Below are 21,729 nucleotides of genomic sequence, written 5' to 3' on the forward strand. Positions count from 1 at the left end.
TTTTCTCAAAGGGACTTGGTAAAGTAAGAATCCACATTTCACACTAGATCCTACAGGGAATCTAATGCATCAAAACTAGGAAAGGAAGGTAGTGTAAGTGAGCATACACAACTTGTACTTGTGTTATAATTTATCATTTGTTAGTTTCATTGCCAAGTAATCTTTTTTAATAAATCATATATATATATATGATACTTGCAGCAAAGCAATTATTGAGACAGGAGTGATGTATTTAGCTTTGATGTGAATACAAGAATACAATTCTTGGAACAAACTGAAAAGAAACATGAGAAGTGGTTTGAGAAGTTTGGGATATTTTGATGCCTACAAAATTTGTATACTACAAAAAGCTATCATCAGTTGTCATTTTCTCCATAGCTATGCTTCAGACGCGGTGAAAAGCAGCTACCAGTTGGCCAGTAGGTGGCCCTCAGTGACACTGCCTTCTATTGAAAAATGAACGACCAAACGGCCATTACAACAACTGACTGTATAAAGATTACTGACATGGCAGCTCCCCAAAAGTGAAGCCAAAGCATCTTAATCGCCCCAAGTGGCTGCCTATAAGTCAGAAACTCCGCCCCCTCCATGTTAGAGGATGGGAAATGGACCCAACTAAACAGTTAAAATACACTTCGATTTCTGAAAGATGGTTTCTGTCATTTTAGGTTTCCTGAAAGTTGGATTTGAATTACGTAAAAATGGGCTGAAACTTCATGAAGGACAGCTGAGATTGATTTGCGATTAGTTAAATGAGGGTATTGGTGGGACATCGCTACTGCAGCGACATCCCCTGATCACTTATCGCAGAGTCTGAGTCCATCTTAGGCTCAAGATCGGGAATATTTTGGCTTAATTTTTTGGTTATTGGGAGGAAGTAGGGAGCTGTCATCCATCTTCATTTACAGTCTAGGATTACAGCCCATGAAATATAGATAGGCGGCCTCTAGTGACCACAGTCAGTATGACAGCAGAAAAGTCAGGTGACAGTCATAGCGTCATATGTAAAACATACATAAAACACAAAACTAATACACAGGAGACCTCATTTGTTTCTCTGTTCATTGTTTTTGTTAATTTAGTGAGTAGCCATTTTAACCGAAAGCACCTTTTTATTACTGTAACCATGACGATATTGAGCACATTATAACAGCCTACTGAGTTATGGGAGTTAGAGTAATGGGCCCTACTTACCCACATCTACGCTCCCAGTGAGAACTGACAGTCAAAGCAGGCGCTCGTCTTTCACTTCGAGGCTCCAGGGGGTGACATTTCAATGAAAAATAGATTTACGTCGTGCACTCCTGTCAATTTGGAGTTCTATGTGAACTAGAGGTGGGAAAGCTCAAGGCAATTTAGTGAAGGCTTTTGCTGTTGGTTATTTTATGATTTTAAATTGAGTTGAGGCAAAATGGAAAGGAACACAGTCTCACACACACACACACACACACACACACACACACACACACACACACACACACACACACACACAACCACACACACTTTCTCCCTGTCATTTTTGTTTTGTTTTGGCAGATTTTGCTCTGCATTGCATTTTTAATAGCCAAACCTCTCTTTGATGGCAAATAGCTCATATTGGAGGTTAAAGTGAAAGCTCGCTAGTATACTTTTTTTGCGTATTCACTTTCTGAGGACAAGGTCTCTGTATATTCACCTGCTAATTTGCAGACACTTTATTTCACATGCAGGCTCCTCTTTAAACAGGAAATACGTCCATCAGTATGGCTTTCTCTGGGAGTGCAGTAGATTACTACCTCACATTCAAAAGCTGATTATCAGGGAGGTTGGTAGTTGGAGTTCTTGTCATCTTTAAAGTACTGCACAGAGGACTGTAAATCGTCAGCAATCAGACAGAGCGGAACTAGTAATAAAAAGTTTAAACTTATTGTTAATGCTCATTATTTTCTGACACAAAAATAATAAAATGTTCAATTTAGAAATACTGAAGATTTTAGTTCATTGTCTATTTAATTCATGTTCATCAGTGAAGTTAACCGGTAACATAGCACGAAGCAGAAGTAATATTATTGTAGTTTCACTTTATTATGCTGAAGCATGACTTGTCATTATATGTAATGGCAAATCATAAGGCTGATAAAGCTTATTTCTGTTTTGCTACAGACCTCAATAATAATTGTAATGAATGTAATAATAATAAAACAATAATTGTCCAAATTTTTGACATGTTCCTTCATAAATTGAATTCTGAGAAAGCATAACTAAAAAACTATAAAACTATGTATTTATGACATGTCTTTTTTAAACATCTTTAATGGAAATGATTGGAATCAGAAAATATTGGCAGACAGAGACAGGTTATTGGTTCTGGTCTGAAACCCTTCACCCCGTAAGAAAAAACACAAACTAATCATCACTGTGTATGTGTTGTATAAGTGAGCCGTTTGTTGTCTGCTGTGCCCTGGCAGCCAGCATGTGAATGAAATGCAGTATTATACTTTCAAAGATACTGTCCACCCTGTTAGCTTTGTTCTTTCACTTGAATGTATGCATGTCTCTCTCTGTGTCACACTGTTTGGGTTTTTCCTCTGTGCCCTCTTCATCTTTCCCTCTGCGTCCCTGCCTCTCTGTCTCTGTGTGAACCCACTTTGTGTTTAAGACCAGTGGTAATGTAGGCGGCATTCGGTGCTTCTTTTGTTTCAGCCCTTCATGAAACAGAGAGGTTAACACGTCAAACAGACTGCAAAGACCCTGTGTGTTTGTATGGCGAGGCGGTGTGACTCACATTTGTGTTACACAGGATTCATTTGGGCCAGTGGTGGGCCGTGCACACACACACACACACACACACACAGGCACCACACAGTGTGTACAACAGGCAAGTGTTGCCCCCTGACTGTTTCCATCACGGAGCCACAGGCTTGTTTCTGCCCCACTGCTCTGTCCACGCTAAGCACTCTGTGATGTTTTGGACCACAGAAGAAAAGTCAATGGCGTCACATGTGGTGCCCCACCAGCCCTAAAGCTTAATTCAGACTCTGCAAGACTACTAAATCATGATTGAACATAAGGAAATTAAGACATTTTTTAACATTGAATATTACTTAAATAAAAGGCCCAATCCCATTTCACCCCGCAGCCTACCCCTTGTTTTCGAGGGTTATCTTTCCCCTTGAAATGGAGTCACATGGGGTAGTGGTTGAAATCTTCCACTACGCGAAAATCTGACACGTCATCGGTAGTCGTCGATGTAAACAGACGAGACAACATTTTTTGCCGGGGATGTCATTGTATAAACATTGCTAAGATCTTAAATAAACCAATGCTATTGTTTGCAGTTACTAAAGTGACAAACCTATATTATCCCAGAATAAGAGCGCTAGCATGCTAACACAAGCACGCTCGCTATCTTTCTTTTTCAGGTTGTTGTGAAAACAATTACCATAATACATTGAAATTATATTAAACTAAGATATTACAATCATTATTCCTAAATCCTTAATAATGGAGAAATTGATACATTTGTGGGTTTCTGTCCGAGCTTTCCGGTGATTCGCAAGGCATTCAGAGAAATTTCCATTCCCCTAGGTTTGAAGTGAAGGGCGGTATTGGGACAGCACTCCTACACGTGAACGTGCAAAACGAAGGGGAAGGAGTAGGGCCAAGGGGTGAAATGGGATGGGGCCTCTATTTTTGTATTGTCTTTCCTCAAACAAAACAAATTTGGAGCCAATTGGTCTGACAGGGAAATTTGCCTCTAGGGGGCAACAGCCAACATTCACTAGTTTATTTTATCACACAAGTCGAAGGTTTCTCTACAAGAAACACGAACAGCGATTATCTTTGTAAGTGTTTCAGGTCCAGATGTCTAATCTCTATTAACTTCTATCTGCATATGAATACAGATAGATCAAAAAGCTGATGCACTCACACTTACACCTACAGTCAATTTATCAATCAATCAATCAAATTTTATTTGTATAGCCCATATTCACAAATCACAATTTGTCTCATAGGGAATTTAGAGTCTCCAATTGACCTAACCTCAACGTGCATGTCTTGGACTATGGGAGGAAGCTGGAGTACCCTGAGAAATATGACACGCACCAGGTTGAACTGCACACCAAGAGACACAGAAGATTGATTGTCTCTGTATGTTGGCCCTGTGATGGGCTGGCGACCTGTCCAGGGTATACCTCGCCTCTTCCCTAATGTCAGCTGAGATTGGCTGCCCCCGTGACCCTTAAATGGATAAGCGGTAAAGATGATGGATGGATATCCAACGCATTTCTGTCAATGTGTTCCACCTCTTTTGCTCGCCACGCGGACTGTTAACCTGCGAGCAACCTAGGCCTGCTCAAACATGATTGGTCAAACTAGAAACAGAAACTAGAAGGCGCTAGGCCTCAAAATCGTGTCCCCTTCGCAAAAAGATTCTGCATATTCACATGCAGAATCTGTTTCCTCTTGATCTGCATTCATCCAATACACCATCTAATCGGTTGAGCTGCCAATTAAGGCATCACACAATGGAGGCTGGTCCTGTTTCCTGCGATCAATAACTGTAATCACATATCATTAGAGCTGGAAAGACCTTTAGCCAGTCTCTTCCACTATTATAAGAAATTAAATTAGGTCTAATATTTGTGGTGCCAATACGAGGGGGACACATTGAGATATTTTGAGTTTATTCAGCTGCTTCTTGTTACGCCTCACATGAGACTATTACAGCAATATGAGCCTGTGCCAGCTCGACTGGTCCAGTACGGCAGATGGCAACAAAGAAGCAGAGATCAATGAGAAGGTGGTGGTAGCCTAACTGTATATTACTGTACCGAACACAGAAGAAAATTAATATTCAGCTATATCATTACATTTAAGTGTTTAAACAGTCCAACGTTTGTTCTCCCTGCCAAAGTGTTTTCCTAATGGATCTTTGTACTCGAGAAGCAGATTAAGTAGCAAAGCTGGGCTGAGTTTGTTTGTTTTTCTGATCTAACTGTTGAGTAAGTGTAAGAGTTGTGTGTATCTGTATCTGGATTCAGGGCTTAGCCATAGCGTACCATGCAAGTCAACACCATCTCTATGTGAGCTGGAGCGCTCCAAGCTGAGTTTCAGGTCTGTTTTTTTTGTGTCCATTCTCGAGGATCTGATTCATGAGTTGAATCTGACAAGAGTCCACACCTCTGATGGTACATGTGGAAATCTGTAGTAAAATCTAACTATAACAACTAATGAATGTTGGCACCTAAACACTTATAGTTAATGGGAGAAGGCTCTGTTAAAGCATAAGTTTGGCTGAAGTGTCTTTCCATGGAAATTTAAATAAAATACCTTTAGAACGCAGTGCTCGGAGGCAGCGGTAAGGCCTAACCACACCCACCCACTACCACCCCACCCACCACAGACCTGCAACACACAAATTACCTTGCAAAAGCTAAGTTATTTAGACTGCCTAGCTTTGAGCTACTACTCCAGTTGCAGCACACACACTTTGGTTCAAACGTCCCGAGGCGTTTGAACCACCGGCACAGGCAACCGGTGCCGAGAAAACTAGACCCTGTCTGTAGAGGGCAGTGGCCGAGGGGCTGAAGATGATGGGGGACGTCCCTGAATATAAGACAATGCGTTGGTTTAAGGTTTGTGGAGCTTTATTTTGAGCAGTCACTAGTCGCAGGGACCACCAACCTTAGAATATAGGATTTTTCAATTATATACAAATGTCATGACGTCCCAAGTGGCTGATTCCAAATAAGCATTGGCCCTGCAAAGTTTGAGAAAGTTTGAAGCACTAGGTGGCGTTATGAATCGTGTTCAACCTTAATCGTGTTCAACATTAATGTATTACATCAGGGTGAGGGTCATTTGAGTCATTGGATATTTTTTTTTACAGCTTTAAAAAACTCAACTAAGTGTGCAGCATCACTTTAACTACCATTACAGTATCCTTCATGGAGGAGATGAGGGCATTATCTAGAAACCCACATGAAAAAAAAAAACATGTTGTGTATAAAGTACATGATAGTTAATTTGAGTTAATTTGTATATGTGATTGCCAAAAATCGACTGACTCCAAACAGCCTCTCATGTGGAAGCACAGTGGGATTTCTCCTCAGACAACAGCCGCCACCAGAGAGAATACCCAACACTCAGGAAAGTGCAGCTATCACGACCTCATCCATTGATAGTTTTCGAGCTTGTTTTAGGCTGTAGCAGCTGATGTAACTAGTGCGATGATGAGATTAAAGGATTTAACGGATTAGGGTTAGCCCAGGAAAATGTAGCCAACATGGATTCCCATCTCCATTACCCCTTATTAAAAGCTAATGAGAGCAGCCAATTTTGCTCTGGCTCTGTGGAGAGTTAATGCAGAGAGAAGCCCGCCGGCATCCTAAATGATAATCAGATAGAGTATTAGCATTAGTAAATGTCAACGGAGTACAGTAAGAAACACAGGAGGAGAGCTGTTTTCTCTTTAGTGTTTACTAACTGCCGGCTTCCTGTTCCATGACGCATGTAAAAATAACTAGGTGCCAGCGCATGTAATTATAATTATGATCTGATTACAGAACTACGAGTTTGATCAGGGCTGTCAGTCTCTTCATTCATCTACCCACTGTCCTGTCATGCACATTATCTCCACCATCACTGATCAGGCTTATGGAACGATGTTCCACATGACTCCACTCAGAATTACATTCATTAGCATTTTCATCACTGCACAGCAAAGGATCAATATTTCATATCGGCTGTTTTTTGTGTAAACAATTAACTTCACATAGACAATCACATAGAAAATGCTCAAGACCCTCAGCTAAGAGTAGTGTTATTTTGTCGTTTTTATCTGGTCGTGGAAAAAGGCAACATTTCACTCGGGTTTGGCGCTGTTGCCTTGGAGCTCATGTTGTCAGGCCCCCGCCGGCCTTGTTTCTCTGCCACTGTCATTGTTTTCATACAGACTGAGAGGAAGTGTGCCAGTGGTCTTGAGGAGCACGTAGTGGGATGCCTTGGCTGAAATACTAGAGTGCTTTGTTGTTGTGGGTAGCAGGGGATGCAGCAATCAAATCAACAAGGGAAAAAAAAAACAATCTCAGGAATTTAGGCACGCACTTTGGAGGCACACACTATCCAAACACGGAGGCAATGAATCTCTGATGGCGCGGAGGAGAGACGAGAGGCAGCACTCAATTCTGACATAACCACAGTTACATATGAGTGAGTCATGGCTGGATTGGGTCTGAAATAAGGGCTCATCCTGATTTTTAGAGCTTCCTGAAGTGATGAGGGAATTGATTGAGGATGAGCTGGAGGGACAGGATGCTGTACTGGTTACTAAGTAACTGACAATTACTTTGCGTCAAACTGGAAACAGCTGCTGAAAGGAAAGAGAATCAACATCTATATGTCATTCAAGAGACGTCTGTCGGTAACAGTTGACACACATCTCATTTGCGACAGCAAATTGCTTTGCAGGATGTGTAATTAACAACCATTTCTAACAATAACTCCTCAATCCATCTACTTTCAATTGTGTTACAAACTGTTTCTTCTAATCAATGTTGTAAAAACAGTTATTTTGCTGGGAGAGGGATCCCTCCCATGTGGCTCTCTCTGAGGTTTCTACGCGTTTCCCCTGTTAATAGGTTTTTGTTGGGAGTTTTTCCTTACTCTTGTTGAGGGTTAAGGACAGAGGATGTCACACCTTGTTAAACCCAATGAGACAAATGGTGATTTGTAAATATGGGCTATACAAATCAAATTTGATTGATTGAAACCAAACTGACTTTGTTGAAAACCGAACCACACAAAATAATTTAAAGCTTCAAGTCTTTTGGACATTCACCTTCCTGCCTCTTGGATACTGTACATGAATGGAATGCAGCATTCATTCATTAAAAAACATCACATCCAAACATAATCGTGGCAGGGATTTCAGGGGTTTGCTAGCACCAATTGGGGAAACAATTAAGATGATTGTATGAGAACATAATTATTAAAGTAAAGAGTTGCTCCGATTAAACAGGGAGTTGCTCCAAATAGTTACTCAACCTAAACAAGCAAGGAAAGCTTGGCGATTGCCTTCCAGGAGACGAACGCCCAGGCCTCACTGGCTGCGTGGGCGTGTATGTCGCAGGACGTGCTTTTCATTTCAGTGTCTATGTTGACAGGTGGGAGCAGCCCCACTGCCTGCAAGAGACAAGCCTCTCAGGTGCCTGCGTTTGAGCTGCACTACTCTTTTGTTCAGAGCAAAATAGACAGTGAAAATGACCTTTCACCACAGTTTCTACCGGTTGAACATGTCACAAACATAAATATTTGCAACACTTCCTGTACCTGTTTCAAAGTAAAAGCAATCCAGGGTTTCTGTTGTCTGAATCAATTAATTTGTTTTAACAAGGTTTTCATTTTCATTGCAGGACCAGAAAATGCACGGCTTCATACTGTGGGGTCCTGACATTTTGTTGAGTACATTGTCCTTCTTATATTTTTTGAAAAAATAGGGTATTCAAACATGTAGCAGCTCATGTTGCAGCTCAGCAGCAGACACGCTCCCTGGAACAACAACAGATGCGTTTGAGACGCAGCAGATCATTGAGGCAGCTGTCACATGCTGCAGACACTCCCAGAGCGTCAGGGCATTTTCACACCTGGTTTCACATTGAAATGCAGGGACCGGACTAAAGACTTTTGTAGATATATGTATGTCCTGTTGTTATCACCTACGTGGGCTGTTTCTATCTATTCTTGACATCGTTTGTTAGCGGACTTGTCTTTGAATGGAGAAAATAGGTTCACTTTGTTAATTTCATTGTCACTGTCACTGTCATTATCGTATCACTATCAGCAAAATGAACGTCTTCGTCATTCAAACATTGCATTGTCCGATGTAAAGACTGCAAGCAATCCTGTGAGCGTCCTGCCCTTCTTGTTCTCCTTTTATTGTTTAACGCTGCTGCAATTAACTGTCCAATAAAAGGTTTTCACACTGCAACAAAACATTCAGTTGAGACTACCTATTTAGGCCGGATGTAATTTTGGTCATCGTTCACACCTTCCGTGTTTGGTCCTGACCTTTGGACTTTTCAAATAACCTTTACAAAATAAAATCCTAGGAGGTTGACAACAGGAAGAGTGAGGAAGAAAATAAATAGCCAAAAATAAGAAGTCAGAAAAGTTTGTATTTCTGTCTCGGAGAAAGCGGCACACATCAGGAGGAGTTTGCCATGTTGCCTTATCACGGTTCAATGAAAGTGTCCTGCAGCTAAAAGCAGAGTCATATGACAATCTGCCCCACTTATGGAAACTTCACCTGTCATTTCACACTTCACTTCCCTTTCATCTGTAAGTGATGCTGTCATTTCCATTTCATTCAAGTGGAGGCAGAGGGAGAGTGAGAGGAAGGGAAGGCGGAAGACGGAGGGAGACAGGAAAAGACTTGTCATTCAGTATTTGTAAAAGTAAAAGCACCTGAGACTGTGCACACGGGGACGTAGTCAGCTGAAGAAACTGATGGATGAGGAACTGATAAAAGTAGCTTTTGATGAAGATGTGTCTCACCTCCTGCTGTCCAAGTGACCAGAGGAACAGCAGAGAACTGAAACAGGCACCAGCGGAGAGTGGCTGTATAAATGCAAACCAGCCTGTCACACATCTTCAGCTGACTTTGCTATTGATGGAAAAAAACAGCCAGGAAGAGAGAGGAAGTGAGCCAGAGTCGGCATGATTCACTTCAAAAGGGGCCGTATGGAAATGTTTGAAAAGTCTTTTGAAGCCAAGTCACAGTCCCCTCCTACAACATCCAAGACCAAGAAGCCTCAGATAATTATAATATATAAGGGAAACTCTACGTTTATGACAGAACAAATGCACGTGACAACATTCAAGTTATGCTCTAAAAGAATATTTTGAGTTTTAAAGAGCTAATGAACTGAGGAAGGGAAAGATACACATCTCCAAGTTCAGAAAATGGAAATTCAAACTTTAGCCGTAGGTGGATAGAGTGTAAATCAATCACATTTGGTTTTCATTAGCAATAATGATAATAGTGACAGGGGAAGACATGACCTGTGGAGCTGGTGAGGGACTCCACTGCATCATGTACATACCACACATCTAACAGCCTCTGGACACAGGCACAAACCACCTGTCTCTGCACTCACTGTCCAAAGATGGACTTCTGTGTCCAACCCTAAGAATTGTGGGACTATCTAAGAATTGATCTAGTTGCATCTTTGGAGTTCTCGTCTTTATATTTCTCAAACGGAAACTAGATAGATTAAATGACAATGATGGCTGAGTTCACCTTTGCGTCAGTCCGAATCTCTACCTGTCAGGTTCTTCACACTAAGGACTGTTTTTGGCTTCCACCTGTACATCACCTACAACCTTCACTAGACCACAAAACATCTCACACTGTGAAAAGGGTGAACCAGAGCCTCTATTCCCTGAGGACGCTGACGAAAGATACACTCAGTCCAAAGTGTTGTTTAGACGTTCTGCAGGTGTGCAGTGGACAGCATCGTGGCGTGGTACAGCAGCTGCACCAAACAGGAGAGCTCTTAAAGGGGTGGTACATGTCTGCCCTGCTCCACTGGCAACCATCTCCCCACCGTTGGAGACATTAATACAGAAAGGTGTTGACGTTGACTTTGACCTTTCTCTCATCATAAACGCTGATAAAGCAGTGTTGTCATGATGCTGTATCTTCATTTTGTCAGATCAATTTGCAAAGTCTTACAAGACCAACCTCTCGGACATTGATGTGTACCTATTAGCGGGTAACATCCAGTAGCTTGGTCACATTTACTGTTAGTTCTGAAAGCAGATTCAGAGAAAAATATAGACACATTCATATACGTTAATGTCATCATGTTGTAAAGTCACTTCAGAGATCTATATAGAAACAACTTACAAACACACGCATGGACTGAACATTTAAACGGCATTTTTTTTAGAATGAGTAGGAATTGTGTGGGTCCAAGTATGGCCACTGACCACAACTAGTAAAGATACATAGCGCTAATGTTAACATTCTATAAATAACAATGATTAATGAATTATTTACAGTCATCACATGGATGCGGCTCCCTCTGTACCTTGCTGAAACTATTCTCTTCATCCTACTCATCCTATTGCAGTAATTATCCTGCTTAGATGTATGTGTTCAACAGCGTTGTATGTAATCCAGAGTAGACAGGCCGAATTCTGTCTCTTCATGAATAATATTCTTTTTGAAGCTTCACGATAAAACGAATTTCAGAGTCTTGTTTAATGTATTGATGTCTCAGGATTATAAAAGACATGGAAGGACTGTGTTGGATCCTGGACATGCTACAGCTCTGCAGAAGGTGACTTTTTTTAAATTTGAAAATATTTTTTTATGAGTTGAGAGTTAGGAGCTGTCATGAAGGACGTTATCCCGTCACATCTTTTAAATTGCACCGCCCCAGAAAGGTGAGAGCTGGCTGCACGGACAGTCGTGTTTCTATGACTATAATGAACCTTTGCTATATATTATTTATATTACAAGTTGTAATTACTGCTCCTTAAACTAGTTAAGGCCTGAATTCCATTTTCCCCTGGTCCTGCTGAGCTCATGATTCAGAAGAGAAAGAATCAGCAAAAAGGGACTGAAGCAAAATGCGTCGGAGTCACAATGTACAACTGTCACATCTCCCTGTTCTGTGACTCAAAAATTAACACCATTTTTTTCCATTTATCTTTTCACAGATTACATGAAGGCAGGTTTAAAAGTTCTGCTTTAATCTGCCAGACACGATACATTCCCCATTCCCTCTGTATCTGTTCAGCTGCTCTTTAAAGAATCCACCTCCAGAACAATGTTTTATTTAGTTGAATTAGCAGAGTCCGCATGAATGTCAGCAGCGGAGCGAGCTTACTGGAAAATGAATTCACAGCCGAGATAAAAAAGACAGAAAAAATCTCTCTAAAAACAGCTTGTTTCTAATTAATTAGTTAATAAAATGTCCAAACGGGGCCAGTCAGAGAAGAGGGGACACACTAAAAGCTGTTGGGATTCACAAAATGCAATCTAAAGTCTCCTTTAGCTTCACACACACACACACCACACAGTCCGTTATCAGCAGAAAGGAGACACTGCTGTCACACAGGTCCGGCGAGCAGTAGCGATGGAAATTAAATTTCACCCATCCAGCAAATTTTGATACAAAGAGCTATGTTTGACAATACGTTTTTAAGTAAAAGTAACAGAGAGCAGCATTTCATTACACGCTCTCATGCACATAGATTATTTGATGAATTTAGGAGGCAGTGCTGCATTATTCAAACTGTAGAGAGTTCAATGTAAGAATCATTTTGTTTCTTTTATTTGGTGATATGTACTTGAAGTTGATGTTTGCCTGGTCGGGGGTTTTGTTTTTCAAAATGAAAATCTGTGACTAGTGTTATTTAGAACTGGTACTGGGTGGGAGTTGTTGCCAAGAGGTCACGTGTTCAAATCCCTGGATGGCAGTGAGAATGACGGATGGGGGAGAAGTGAATAAACACTTGAGAAAGGTACTTAACCCCCCAAACTGCTCACCAGGCACTGCAGCATGGCTGCCCAGTGCTCTGGGTGTGGGCGTATGCTCACTACTCATGAAATGGTTACATTTCCTGGAAAAAGATGAAATGCCACATAAATGCTGGACTAAAATAACTCCTCTCTGAACATTATTCTGAAGCTGTGAAGAAAAGGACATTTATGCAACTTATCTTTTAACGCTCAAACCTACATTTACATTTTGTCCACACGGTTATAAAGGAACTGGAAGGAGCCGTTCAAATGATAGTAATGAAAGGTGACTTCACCAAGATATGCTTGATGTACTTTTACAGTACTATGAAGCTTTGTGTAAGTTCAGGCAGGACACAGGAGTCACACGGCCCAGCTGCAATCAGCTGACAGTCAGCTGATTGTGGTCCAATCAGCCACACTCAGACCAAAGTGTTGTTCAGACGGATTTCCTTTTGATTTTTCTGGTACAAATGGTTTAATAATGACAAGGGTGTTCCTTACTGTAGTCAAAGCTATAATTGTAACTTGATGGAAACAAATGCTAAACACCTCATCTAAAGTTTAAAGACTCAGAAACATCAGATTCAATAAAATTTCAGATTCAGATTAAAATGTTATAACGCAGGGCTGATGTGTTGTATGAATAAACATATATATGTGTGGACTCTGACTCTGGTACGAAGTGGCTCAGATTTTTTCTTGTGTCAACATGTTACAAAGAAGGCATATCTACCTTTTTCCACATTAGTCACCAGATTCATATCATAAACTTGAGGTTTTATATTTTCAAAACGTACTATGCAACTTTGAACTTGTGATGCAGGCTAAGTTCACGAGTTTAAGGCAGCAGGGAAACTTCTGTGTCTAAGTCAAGCCAGTTTGAGACAACTAAAAGCTTATTAGCCGTGAATTATTACATAAGTGGTAATGAATAATATTTTTAAAGGTAGAAAAAAAGTAATTCACCTCATATCATGTTCTAGGTTAGTTCAACCGTAATTCAGTACAAGCTGTTTTCCTTTTGTCCCTTTTTCTTTAGTTTTGGAGCCAAAATATTTGTTTTCACAGCGCTCATACATGAGGGTGCAGAACTTTCTTACCTGTAAATCTTGTATCTGGTAGAAAATCCCTGCTGGAACCGCTCTCTGAACTCTGTGTACTCCGGACATCTGTGGAAAGGTCCCTTCTCTGACAGCAGCCAGTCCAGCTGCCCCCCACTCTGCCTCGTGCTGAAGCCCCACGATGAGGTGCTGGAGGGGGACGAGGAGGAAGAGGAGGAGGACGAGGAGGAGGACGAGGATGAGGCAGACGTTAGCGAACTATGGATTGGCTTCCCGCTGTGTCCCCCGCCGCCCACTTGTTCAGCTCGGGTGGGCCATGGCTGCCATAGCAACACCCAAGGCAACCATAGGAGCATCAAGGAGGACGCTGACCATCTAGCAAGGCAGGCAGAGCCATGGGAGCACCTCTCTCTTCTCATTGGCCAAGGAGTTGCCATGGTCCCGGTGGTGATGTACTAGGGCACCTGGGACCGGCATTTCTTCTGACAGTCACCTCCCACTGGCCTGAAAAACCAAACACAGAAACATTTGCCGTTAATTACAAGAACAATGATAACAGAGATTAAAACACTTAGTTTAGAATTTTAACCTCCACCAAGAAGGTCATTCTTTCATCCCTATACACACAAGATTACCCAAAAACCACAGAAAATCACGGATCTGTCTATATTTAGGGAACTCATATCTATGTGTCTGGTGCAGCTGGATTGACTTTTAGGGGCCTACTGGGCTATGTGCCATTCTTGAATAAAGAATTATTTCTGTCTTAATTATAGTTTGTTATGATTGTAAGACTCTGCCGTCTAAACATTGTGTTTTCAGTTCAGAATAATATTTATCTAGTTTAATTTAATCGTAGCAGTATGACTCCTTGTCGGTTCGGACTCATGGACGGTTTCCTCTGCACATCCTGGACACATGTTGTTATAAAACCATGAATAATAATTAAATGCAGTACTCAGAGAGAATTGCTTTTTTTTCTCTTTTAATTCCATAAAATATTTATCCCACTGATCAGCTCAGTGCTTTTGGTTGATATCCCGGGAACAATTTGCACTTTTATGTGGCAGATGTCTCAGATCAGGAAACAATTCTGATGCAGTTCAACAGTATCTCCGTAAGCGTCTTTGTTAGTCAAGCCTACAAATCACGGTTGGCATTACTCCCCAGTTCCTCTGAGGGACACATGGAGGTAATTTATATTTATTGCAAAATAAATCTGTTTGGTAATGAGCACCACTAAAGCACAATAAACCAAAGAAATTGCTGTTCCCCGTGTCTGAATCAATTCTTAATATGATACGCTTACATGCTTTGGATTCTTAATAAAAGGTCCTTTAATAAATTATCACAAATTTCCAGCAAACTACTGTTACGTGATGAGTTGTGTCGACATCTACGTTCTGCACTAAGTGCCCCACATATCTACTCCTTCTTTCACACAGCACCACCAACACCAGCATTTAGCTGTGAGTGGCTGTCGAACAATTAATAATAAAATAAAATAATATGATGATAAAGCCTTCTATTGGTAATAAATAAGTGTAAAATAATAAACAGGCATTAATAAACTTGTTCACAAATTATTTTTAATGTATAAATACAAAGATAAAATTAAGTAAAGTAATTAATTATTAGATTAGATCAAAAGATGAATCATGAAATCAAATTTACAAATTTAATTTCAATCCATCAATAGATGCTTCAAATGATTTTAAAAGAGGGACGGAAACAATCAATAAGTACGTATTCATCTGTCAATGAAAGCTGTCATGCAGCCAGTGCAGCAGTTGAGTATCTGTTCCCACACATACTTCGTAGAAACGACTGGAAAACAGAAGGGAAAAAGAAACAAAAAGGACGGGACCATTGATTGAAAAAAGACCAAGGACATCACCAAATCACCAAAACCACGGCAACTGCAGCCAGTCACAGAAGCATTTCAGCCCCTCCTCTTCCTCCTGGAGAAAGACTGTGTGTGACAACACGCCACCAATCAGTCATGTAGTAAGAACTCAAAATTACTGTAAGGTTACATCTACATTAATATGTTTTTGTTTAAAAAAAGCATTAACCCGGCTACAGATACGCCTGGCCTCCACATCCCTGGAGTTTTAGAGTTGCTAAAATGGAAAAAATGTGGAACGCTGCTGGCCCTGGTTTAGGTATTTTTTTAGTCTGGACGGCAGAAATTGAGATGTTTGGAAACCACGACGCACACACTCACAACTGCTTGCTGATTGAGTCTTTTTTGTTATAACATAACCTTTCCTGATTCATCAGGCTCCTATCAAATGACAAAACATCCGCCTTGGCTACCAACCAGCCTTGGCTACCAGTATAGAATGCAAGCTGGACATCAGTGTTGCTGATCCTGTCGTCTTTGCTAAAAACTGCTGTGCAGTTAAATTCTGCATTTTACAATGATGCACCTGCTTACATGTGTAAGAGACGAGCTATTATAGAAACAATCTGCGACAATTCCCAAGTCCCAGGAGGACCTGACCATGACACACTTGCCTTCATGTTTACACCGACACACGCATGCCCAGTGTACATGAGTGGTCATTTGACATGTGTTTTCAGGCAAGTTAGTATGGATGAGGATTCAAACTGATATAGAGCCAAAACGTTCATGTGAACAGAGATTATCTCAGGTTCAAAACGCCGTTTTCAAATGAAAACGCAGTAGCATATGGATGTAGCCTAAGACTCCAGATCAGGAGTCATGTCATGTCATGTGAACTTACATCTATATATAGTTTATACACAGCAAAATAAAATAAATTGAGCCAGACACGTACCATACACTGGCAAAGCTGTTTCTATAAAAGTGCTGCTGAAGTTTGCCTCACACACCGTGTGTTCATTTGATGGCTTTGTAAAGTGTGTGCATGAATTAATGGCGAACATCAAATCTCACATGAAATGAAAAGCTTTGTTTATCGGTCCATGAATCAAACAAAAGAGCATCTTCATACTTCATAAAGTATGATCACTGACCCTGAGACAACACATCTCAGCTTCACACTCTCAACGGACAAAAGTGAAATGAGCTCATTAAAAGTTTCTGAATGACTGAAAGTCACCTGCAGGCAGCTCTGAGTGGAGAATGTGCAAAATTTGTGCGTTTGTTTTCTCGATACTGCGATTTAAGAAACGTGTCATCGCCTGCCTCCACACAGAGCAGCGGTGTTAGCGAATCACACCGCAGCTCGAGTGTGAGGAGCCGCGTCTCACAGCCAACTCCACAGAACATTGCCTTTATTTAGACGGAGCAGGCGAACACGCACACTGCAGTAAAAAAAAATTCTAAGGTGACACTTTGAAACAGACTTTGCAGTGCCCTAAAAAACAAAAAAGTCAAGGCACACTCTTCACTTCCCTGTTAATGACTAGCAGGACTGCTGGGTGGAGCCTTCAGGGAAAAATCAGCATTTCAGAGTGGATATGTAGAGCAGTGGAGAAGGTGCTTTAAGTGGGCTGGGAAGCTAAGTATTCCCTGTTTATCTTCCACTCAAATTAGAGAATTAATTTCAGGTGGATAAATGCGGGCTCAGACATGAAAATACAATACTCAGAGCACTGCTTTCTTCATTTTCACTCGCTGCACCAGGAGAACGCTGCAGTTTAAGAAGGCAATTAGTAAAAGTCATCCGTCAAACGAATGTATTCATGCAACTCAGTGCAGGAAGGAACCTTAGATGAATGTGAGGGTATGCAGTGGCTGTTGCATGTACTGTATAGGGCTGATGAAAATTACAAAAAATTACTTTTTTCACTTTTTATTATGTCCTGGCAGGAGACCAAACATCCAAGGCCAAGAAAGTGCTAACAAGAATAAAACAGGAACAACATTTCTTGTCCGAAATGCTGCGAAATCACATATCATAGTGTACTGTTTGTAAAAGTGTTCTTAGGTAACTGAAAAAGCCTGTTTAAAGCTATAATTTAATTGAAATACCAGGTTTGGACATAATACTTAAGGCCATGCAATCTTTAGGAAAATGTAATTATCAACTCATTTTTACCTCCAAATGACCTACTTTCCAAAAACGTATTAATATAAAGATCTTCTAATCTGCTACAATTTAAGAGATAAAAGCTAAATTAAAATGTTACTTTCTGTTTGTCTTATACTACTAGGCTGCCAGACTGTCACCATTACTGACTATGTTTATCTTTATTTGATTTTATATTTGTTATATCCCTGGTTTTGTTTTTTAAGTTGCACTGTTTTGTACTTTTTTTTAAATACACTTACAGATGCTGTACCATGATTTACAGGGTATGTTAGTCGAATGCACAACTTTGTATAGCTTGAGTAATTTATACTGTTTTGTGTGCTACTAGATGCCTAAATTTCCCTCTATCCATCTATCTATCTACTATCTATCTATCTATCTATCTATCTATCTATCTATCTATCTATCTATCTACCCATCTACGTTTCTACAGATCTATCTATCCATCCATCCATCTATCCATCTTTCACAGGCGCGGTGGTGCAGTGTAGCACTGTCCTCTCACAGCAAGACGGCGTGAAACCTTGCCGGCTGGCATGGCTTTTCTTTGTGGAGCTTGCATGTTCTCCCCGTGCCTCGCATGTCTTTCTCGGTGTGGTGCACTGTGTGTACATCTCGCTCTGAAGACACGCTGGTCAAGTTAAATGGCAACCCTACATTTGCAGGATGGACTGGCGAGCTGCCCGGGATGTACCCTACCTCTCACCCTATGTGAGCTGGAATTGGCTCCTGCTCCCCCTTCGACCCTAAAAGGTTTGGATGGATGCCGAATCAGACACCCTGACCTGTTAGCCGAACACGGTTTGTGTTAATGTAACAACCTTCTACCTCTGCTTCGTCATTATTTAGCCACTTGGTTTGAAAATGATAGCAAAGACCTTGAGTGCATACCATATACATAAATAAATAGTTATATATGCATGTACACACCTAAACATGCCACATACATGTTCGGGCTGATAACGATCTAACCATGAATTCCTTTACCGTTCCAAGGCAGAGTGAGATTTGCCTTTCAGATGAAGTTCTGTAACTTCTTGAAACGCACCTCTCGCAGAAATAAGGAATCCCTATAGCTGCCAGGCCTCCTCTCCTCTGAGACCCCCCGACTAATTATAAAATGCATAAAACATGCCAGCGAATGCCAGCGAGACAAAAGACAGAAATTGTGAATTTTTAGCCTTGACATTTAATGTTCGCCTTGCATTATTCACACAGCCTTTGTGTATTTACCCTTCTCCCTCCCCAGCTCGGGGGAGATGGAGGTAAGGCAAAATGGCACGGACATTTCAAATCCATATTGGAGATGGGGAGGAAGAGGAGGAGGGGAGCTGAGGTCTTCCAGGTGGAATGGAAGAAATCGACCATGTGTCGCACTTAAATAACATCTTGGAGACGACAGTAGAGTCAAGGGGGGACCCGGGGCTTATGTTTATTGGATTTTTTTTTCTCCCATCGCCTTCACTAGGCTTCGTGAGTAAGGCGCAAGTTGTTTAACTGTGTTTGCAGAAAAAAAAGGGGGAAGACAAGAGGGAAATGAGAAACATCAGGAAGGCTGAGAGCGGTGGGAAACAAGGAGGGACAGACGGGGAGCGAGCAGGGGAAATGGCTCTTGAAAATGTGCAGCTCATTCCCTGTAGAGCTGCCTCCCTTAAACTTCCCACCCAGCCGCAGAGTGGCCGGGCCAAAGGCGACCTCCTGACTTCCCAAAGTAATTTGTGCTCAAGTTGGAAAGGCAGAGAATTATGAGGGTAAGCTGCTGTCCTAGAAAATACAACTTTATTTTCATTTTCCGGCAGCATACAGATCATAAACCTGCTCCAAAATTCATCAGCTCAATATCTGTGCACTGCAATTACTGCAGCTGGGAATCCTTATTGGGTGTGACTCTATGAACCTCATGTCGGCTTGTAGCTGCGGATCTACAAATCTGTGCGTGTGTGTGTGTGTGTGTGTGTGTGTGTGTGTGTGTGTGTGTGTGCGCACCTGGCCGGGCCATTGGCAAACATTAGAGCAGGTGGAGGTCCATCAGCATTAGAGGCCAGCTGCACTCCTCAGCACCAGCAGCTCACCACTCAACTCTCAGCGCTTATGCGAGTCAGCAGCAATAGCGAGCCAGACGCACACCTGCTCTCAGCCCCCCCCCCACCACCACCACCACCTCTTGCGATTCAGGTCCACCAGACATAGGTTAGGCTTGGATTGAGGGGGGATGGGGGGGGGGGTAGCAAAGAGGAGAGAACTGAGAGGTGGACGAAAGTTTGAAGTGGAGGATTGATGCTAACGGTACGGGACGCCAGTCAAAGAGAGACAAACAGGGATGTTAAGAGGGAGCGACAGGAGGAGAGACAGGTGGATCCAGAGGGAGAGACCAAAGAGACAGGGGGGGAATGGCAGAGACTCAGATCCACATTTAGATGTGTTCTAGGGTTTGGGTGTGAAAAGCAAAGGCTGCTGGCTGGGGGCAGAAAGTGGATGCCAGAACTTTGCTCAAAGGTTTGATGTGGTGGAAAGGACGAGAGAAAAGAGGGCTCTATATGAGCTGGTCCAACCAGTGGCTCATTAAAAACACACACGAGAAAGTTCTTTTGTCTTTTCTACATAACTTTTTAGGTATTTCAATTTCTAAATGTATATACTGTGTGCACACAGGGTTGGCATTAGAGACGAGATCTCTTCAGAGAATGGAACAGAAGTTTCATTCACAAAGGAGATAAACATAACATGGGTCTACGGAACATATGCTCACAAAAAACACTGGGCAATGTGGGAATCATTTTCAATTTGAGCCACTGGAATCATTAAAATGTAAATATCAGCTGTGATTGGACAGAATAGGGCACCACCTTGGAACACTGTCTCATTGTTTCCACCAAAACTGATTCATATCAGACAGCAGCCACAGTGCTAAAGGTACCTTGTAGAGTTTTTCTACGTTTATTACATCTGTCAAGGAGGAGATGATGTCATTGTCATCTGTTTGTCTGTCTGTCATTCAGCAAAATTATGTAAAATCTACTTTTGTGCAGAGGTGAGGGGTTGGGCCATGACCCAAGGAGCAGATCTCTTTACACAGGTGGATCCAGGGTTATGTTTTCACTTTCTTTACATGGCAAGACAGATGGTTAGTTGAGGTATGGGCTCTCCACGCACCCATCTTTTTAAGATATGTTTACATTCAGTTCTATTGTCCAACCCCCACTGTGTGCGTCATAATAAACCTGCCGAATAAACCTGCTCCATGATCTTCTTTCCTCATAAAACATTTAAACGCATGGTATTTTATATGTGAAGTAACATCCTTGTTTACTTCCTAGCAATGTTCTTCACTGTTTTTATTTCATTTTACTGCATAAAAATGTGCACATTATTGCCATCAACTGTCAGTGGAGATATTGGGAGCCTGACTGGGTCTCAAGTCACACACAGGACTTGTTGTCATGTGCCTGGGTACGGAGATACTAACAAAACACTGACCAACTCTTACAAGGACTAGTTTAAAATGCTCCTGGTGCTCTCTCACCTCTACAGGATACCGTAAATCTCAGGTTGGTACATCTTAAGAGATGCTAGTCTGTAGATCTACACCGTCAAATTATAGAACTTTTTTTTCTTTTCTATGATTATATAAATATATATATAAAAATAGCGACAAGGTGTCTGAGGGGACCTATTAACAGACCAGTGGCTGGTCTTATACATGTTGACCTGTTCAGGCAGAACACAGATAAACGTGATTCGCCTCTGTGTGTGTGTGCCTGTGTCTTTTAATGTAATATAACTTAATATAAGTATGGCAGTTTTATTTTAACATCTTACTGCTCTGACACACCCTTGCTCTTGGCTGCAGTTGACAGTATTTCCAGCTTTCATGAACAGCTACATAGTTATATCTGCAGAGCGTAATATTTGCTCAACATTTGCTTATTCTATTGTGAAATGGCTCTAGGACTTTCAAGTCATCAGCAGAATGAATTCAATAATCAAACCAGATCATGAATCTTGGTTAACTGGTCTCATAATTAAAAATGTTGAAACCGATAACTGTCAGTTTGGGGAGAGCATTGGACTGTGAATATTCTGAACTGGGACACAAAATGTGCCCACTCACTGAAGCACACTAGGC

At 41.4% G+C, this 21,729-nt stretch overlaps 1 protein-coding gene across 1 annotated transcript in view; it reads right to left on the reverse strand.

Annotated features, from left to right (window-relative positions):
- The window catches only part of brinp2 (bone morphogenetic protein/retinoic acid inducible neural-specific 2), a 222,190-nt gene that overhangs the window by 119,168 nt on the left and 81,293 nt on the right, over positions 1 to 21,729 (reverse strand). The window contains exon 2 of the mRNA XM_035170797.2: positions 13,618 to 14,082. Coding sequence (XP_035026688.1) covers positions 13,618 to 14,015 — 398 coding nt within the window. The 5' untranslated portion in view covers positions 14,016 to 14,082. The remainder of the gene's footprint in view (positions 1 to 13,617; positions 14,083 to 21,729) is intronic.

This window comes from Hippoglossus stenolepis, chromosome 11, assembly GCF_022539355.2.
Source record: "Hippoglossus stenolepis isolate QCI-W04-F060 chromosome 11, HSTE1.2, whole genome shotgun sequence".
Taxonomy (NCBI): Eukaryota; Metazoa; Chordata; class Actinopteri; order Pleuronectiformes; family Pleuronectidae; genus Hippoglossus; species Hippoglossus stenolepis.